Source organism: Octopus sinensis, linkage group LG1 (genome assembly GCF_006345805.1).
Source record: "Octopus sinensis linkage group LG1, ASM634580v1, whole genome shotgun sequence".
Classification (NCBI taxonomy): domain Eukaryota; kingdom Metazoa; phylum Mollusca; class Cephalopoda; order Octopoda; family Octopodidae; genus Octopus; species Octopus sinensis.
This window is the reverse complement of record NC_042997.1, coordinates 82,651,043-82,657,042: the sequence shown is the minus strand read 5'-3', so window position 1 is coordinate 82,657,042 and position 6,000 is coordinate 82,651,043. Positions and strand designations below refer to the sequence as shown.

At 38.5% G+C, this 6,000-nt stretch overlaps 1 protein-coding gene across 4 annotated transcripts in view; it reads left to right on the top strand.

The window, feature by feature from the left end:
- Nucleotides 1-6,000, top strand: part of LOC115215027 — a 106,289-nt gene that overhangs the window by 52,445 nt on the left and 47,844 nt on the right. For all 4 annotated transcript variants that reach the window (XM_036502432.1, XM_036502441.1, XM_029784160.2 and 1 more), the window contains exon 8: nt 4,185-4,308. In XM_036502432.1, the coding sequence (XP_036358325.1) occupies nt 4,185-4,308 (124 nt within the window). The remainder of the gene's footprint in view (nt 1-4,184; nt 4,309-6,000) is intronic.

Below are 6,000 nucleotides of genomic sequence, written 5' to 3'. Positions count from 1 at the left end.
TTCAATGTGGTACCCCAGCATGGCTGTAGTCTAATGACTAAAACAAGCAAAAAGTAAAATATATATATATATATATATATATATATATATATATATATATATATAGTGTCAGTAAATCATAAATCTGAAACAGAAGCACATTCTAAGTTATAGAACTGAAGAGTATTTAGAGAAAGATAGTCACAGCCAGTTCATAGGGTTACCCTGGGTTTTACACCCATAAAGTGCTTAGCTTTACAATATTTCATCAGACCCTAGTGATTGGTGGCCTATAACCTCTCTTCAAAATTAATGGAGAAAAAGTCTCATTGCTAGTTATTGAGCACACAGACAAAGGAGAAAGGTCAAGTGCAAGGGATTGTCTCCCTTAGACTGCTATCTGGGATTTACTCAGCTTGCAGGTCCCAGGATTTCAGTAGGCATTGCCTCAAATGTAAGCAGGGTCTGAAGACTACCATCCTGGAATTTGAGATGTTCTCTGGGTCAAGGGAGTTCTTTAATATTCTCATCCGTTCCACCATGCATTGCTTGCAACACTTGCTCCTGTTGATGTAGGAACCTGATTTTTCTAAGATTTTCCACATGATTACATGTACAGTCCATTTGTCCTTCAGGCACCACACATGGCTGGCCAAGGATGTGGCATAATATCTCTACATGATCGTGGCTGTAGAGGCACTGCTTGAAGGTGTTTCCAGAACATCCAATGTAATTTTGAATGCTGCTGTTGGTCTTACTGCTGCTGCTGTTGGTCTTACTGCTGCTGCTGTTGGAGTTGTTGCTTCTTTTGATGTTGATGCTGCTACTTCTGCTATTGTTTGTGCTAGTGTTGTTGTTAATGCTAACATAAGGGACGTCATCAGTGGCAGAGTTGGTGTTGGCATTGTTGTTGTTGTCATTTTTGATGTCTCTATTGATGCTGCTATAGTGGTGGTTGTTATTGTTGATATTATTATCATTATCAGCTTTATCGTTAGCAAAGGTGCTGCTGCTATTTCTGCTAAAGTTGCTGCTCTTGCTATTATCACTGCTATTGCTGTAGATGGTAGAAAATCTGCTGCTGCCATTAGGGTCAGATACCACTTCAGTCTCATAAACGACCCCCATGGTTTTGCATTGGCCTCCCACTGAGCATCTGCTATAGTTCCTGCATGAGTATTTTTGCCTACACTTGTAGCCTAGGGGTGTTAACTAAAATACTCTTAATACTGGGTGTGCAAATAAAAGAGACTGTTAGGTTGTGTCTGTTGAATAAGCATCCATACCTATGTGATTGTGTAAAGTGCTTATCTACTAGCCTAAGGAATATCCTACCTACATATGATTTTACATTGAGGAAGAAGGGAGGGGGGAAACCAAATAATATTTCGCTGGTGCTTCCTTCTGTGGATGTTAGGGCCTAGCATGTAGGAGATGCAGTCCCTAAACCTGCTAGCAGTTAGGGTCTTGTTATAGTAGGGGTCTACTGTGTTCAAAAGTTTTTGGCTAGAGGACAGGTTTAAGATCCTTTTACTGACACCCTTCACCAGGTTTCTGAACACAGGAAGCTGTGTCGATATATGCCAGCCTTTCATATGGTTTGCAGTACGGCCTGTATGTACCAGAGCCCAAGTCTAAGAAGTTCATAATGGTGAGGTTGGTCCCAATTGTAGTTATCAGTCCCATGATCTAAGGGTGCTAATCAGATCTTTTCTAAGCTTATCTAGGGTGTGCCCATTAGTCCTTCTAGAGATAGCCAGGGCATCATCTCAGTAGATACCAAAGAGGACAGAGTGGAATTTCTTCTTTAGGGTATCCAATGAGGTCTCATACGTCAGCATTGTCATAGGCCAGCATTACTATGTCAAAAAACCCCACGGGGTCAGTTTTGTTGACCCAGGTCAAACCTTTATTAAACAGGACCTGACATGCATGATGACATCTATGTCTCTGTTGCTAATATCAGTGAAGCCTCTAGTGAAGGACAGTACCTTGACCAGTAATCCTTTTGACAGGTGTCGAATTGGGTCAACTTTGCACTTCCCCTCTCCTTGTTGGTATTAAATCAGGTAATCACTTTGTTAGTGCTACACCCTAGGGAGAGATTGGTGGCTCTCCTTATATGTGCTACATCTAAGTTGTTGGCTAACTGTTTGGTTTTACTGTTGATGTTGTTGTATATGTGGAGGGGAGCACTCCTGTAGTTCTCTGTAATGTGGTCTTCTAATAGCCTATAAGTGTGGGTGTCTATCTTATATAGTTTTCTTTTTGTCTTATCTGAGAAGATTAGGGACCTGTCAGAATTTTTTTATGTGCATAGTGGAACAGGCAAGGAAATTAAATAACTCCCTCAACCTGGGGAACATTTCAAATTCGAGGATGGAAGTCTTCAGACCCTGCTTACACTTCAGGTTATTCCTACTGAAATCGCAAGCTGACTGGGTGGATTCTGGATAGCAGTCTAAGGGGGACAATCCATTGCACTTGCCGTTCCTCCTTTGTGAATTCAGTAACTAGCTACAAAGCCTTTTGTCCCTCCATTTTGAAGAGACAGGCCACCAGTCATTAGGGTCTGATGAGACGTTGTAAAGCTAAGCACTTTATGGACCCTGGCTAACCCTATAAACTGGCTATAACTATCTTTATCTAAGAGTATCTCTTTTACTTGTTTCAGTCATTGATCTATGGTTAAACCATTTATGAAAAATCCTTTTTGTTCATTTTCCTCATTTTCAGCCCGTGCCAGTGTGGTAAATAATGTAGTTCTTAGAGCTATTTGGTGTCTATTTCTAGCATGTGGTGCTACTCATTAGTGCTCTTACTATAGTTATATTTAAATAATTATATATTTTATATATATATATATATATATACAATGAGCTTCTTTCAGTTTCCATCTACCAGATTCACTCATAAGGCTTTGATCAGTCTGGGGCTATAGTAGAAGAAACTTGCTCATAGTGCCATGCAGTGGGACTGAACCCAGAACCATGTGGTTAGAAAGCAAGCTTTTTACCACATAGTCACATGGTATATCCTTACAGGATATTTAGAAATATCAGTAGCTACTCACTTCTTCATTTTGTATAAAAGGGCTAAATTTCTATGAAGCATTGCTTTAAATAGCAGTCTATCATAATAGGGTAGATATACAAACTGATACATCTAACTGATGAGATGTACAAGAGGAACAAAGTGAACATATTGATTTACAATCAGAAAAGTTTTGCTTTCCTGAGATTATGCTGATGCTTACAGAGTGCTCTACTGTGAAAAACGTGCATGTATATATGCGTGTGTATATGTTTAGAAGTAAAATGGATACATATAAAAAAGGTCCAACTTACATTGGTCCAATTTTACTGTGTATACGTTTATGTATACATATCTATATGTGTGTATGTATGAGTATATATGTATATATATATATATATACACATGCACATACACACACACATCCATAAATACATACATACAATGGCCTTTTGCTCAGATGCAGGAGTAGCTCACTAACCAGCCACATGGTTGCAGGTTCAGTCCCACTGCATGGCACCTTGGGCAAGTGTCTTCTACTATAGTCTCGGATCGACCAAAGCCTTGTGAGTGGATTTGGTAGACAGAAACTGAAAGTAGCCTGGTGTATGTGTGTGTGTGTGTGTGTGTGTATGTGTGTGTGTGTGTGTGTGTGTGTGTGTGTGTGTGTGTGTGTTTGTCCCCCTAACATCACTTGACAACCAATGCTGGTGTGTTTACATCCCAGTAACTTAGCAGTTCAGCAAAAGAGACCAATACAATAAGTACTAGGCTTACAAAGAATAAGTCTTGGGGTTGATTTGCTCAACTAAAGGTGGTGCTCCTGCATGGCCATAGTCAAATGACTGAAACATGTAAAAGAATAAAAGAATATTCTTTGATCCAATTCCATCCACAAAGCATTGCTCATGCTGAGTATAAAACATTTACCCAAGGTATCACACAATGAGATCAAACCCAGAGCTGTGTAGTTGCAAGACAATGTTAATTACTTAGCTACACCAGCATTTAAGGTTTTTAAATTATGGTAAATTACATCTTACCATTGTAGTACATTTAGAAATGCCAGGATATTGAAACCATGATATCAAAATTATGTCAAAAATATACTTCAGAATATTACAAATTACATACGTTTCTTCTTTTGATTTTAATTTTAAATCTATTTGTAGGAAAGTTTATATTATGCCTGTCTATGTCTGTGTTCTCTCATCATTTATAATATTTGCACTCCATTTGATTAAACCAATTGTATCATTTCTCACCCTCTTGAAGGGTTTGGCATTTGCTTTAACTGTGAGTATAATTTTATTTCTTTATTTATTTTGTCAATTGTTTCATTTTATTCATGTGCATGCGTGTGTGTCCACTCTTGTTTCACAACATAAGGAACAATATCAAAATGATCTCACTGCTACTTCCAGCAAATATAGGTTTCCATCTTTCATGTTCATTTCTTCAACATCATGCAGTTGTATTCGTATTACTTTTTCTTCAAACATTTTGTGCAAATAGACTAATTAAGCTTTGGCCAGTCATTGGTTATCTCTAAATATGGTCCACAAACTGGGCTGGCACAAGGACCATTCTTATTTGGACTTCCTGTAAACTATCTCAATAATGAATGAAGTTGAATGTCCCTGCTGGAAATTTCAATCGACATATTCAGCAACACTATGATCACTTGTCCAATTTATGTAGAAGCTATGCATATGATACAAGATCAGATTTTCTAAAGTTCTGTAATGCAAATTAGCTAACCAATATGAACTTCAGGAAACTGGCCAACCACCCAATTAGATGAACACAAAACCCAAATAGACTCTATCTCCACCAGAAAATGTGATGGGCAGATGGTTGTAAAATGGTTGTAAAATGTCCTATCTAACATAGGTTAGTGGTTAGTGACTTCAGAGTTAGAGCTAGATATACTTGGAGGCAAACAACAATTTGGAGAAAGAAATGTCTCTGAAAGTAAGAGTCAAGTGCTCTGCTCTTAGATTCAGAAAAGTTCTAGTTGATATTATAGATGGAAATGAGGTAGAGACAGGGCAGGGGCTTATAAAATAGAGAAAAAACAAGGAATTTCTGGTGGAACAACTTGATGAGAACTACAGACCAAATATGTGGCTGGTACAAGGCCTCACATGTGACATGGTGGTGAAATAGTACAATATATAAAGCCATAAAAACTAATAGACAGACTTGCAAAGACTGGGGAAAAAAATTAGGCTAGAGAGAGTAATACTAACTTTCTCTCTCTCTCTCTCTCTCTCTCCTCTCTCTCTCTCTCTCTTTTGCTCCTTCGCTCTTTCATCAGTAATCAGGCAGTTGGTATCTCTATTTATCTTCCATTATTCCCCTCTACTACCTTCTCCCCAACCACTCTGTTTCTACAATTATACTCTTTCTCTCTTCACTCACTCACTCTGGCTCTTCTATCACTCCCTCTTTGATTAACTCTTTTTTTTTTGCATCACCTTAACAGGATGTGGCTGTTTGATAAGAAGCTTTCTTCCCAACCACATAGTTCCAGGTTCAATCTCACTGTGTGGAACCTTGGGCAAATGTCTTCTACTATAGCCTCAGGCTAACTAAAGCCATGTAAGTGGATTTAGTAGATGGAAACTGAAAGAAGCCCATTGTGTGTGTGTGTGTGTAGCTAATGATTCTGCCAGCTTGCCGCCTTAATATAATATCATATAATCAATGCAAAAACTAATTTCTGTGTGTTTGTGTGTTACACTTTGACTCCCCTGTCTCACTATTCAGTGACACTTCTACTATTCCTCATGATGGCACGAGAGTAATAGTAGGCATAGAGATGGTGAGGGTGGTGGCGAAGACAGAGAGAGAAAGAAAAAGAGAGAGAGAGAGTTGATGATGTTTTGTTAAAAGTAGTAGTGTTGATGGTGGCAGTGGGAGTAATAATAAGAGAGAGAGAAAGAGGGAGATGATATACAACTTTGTTTAACCATGTCTCTTTGA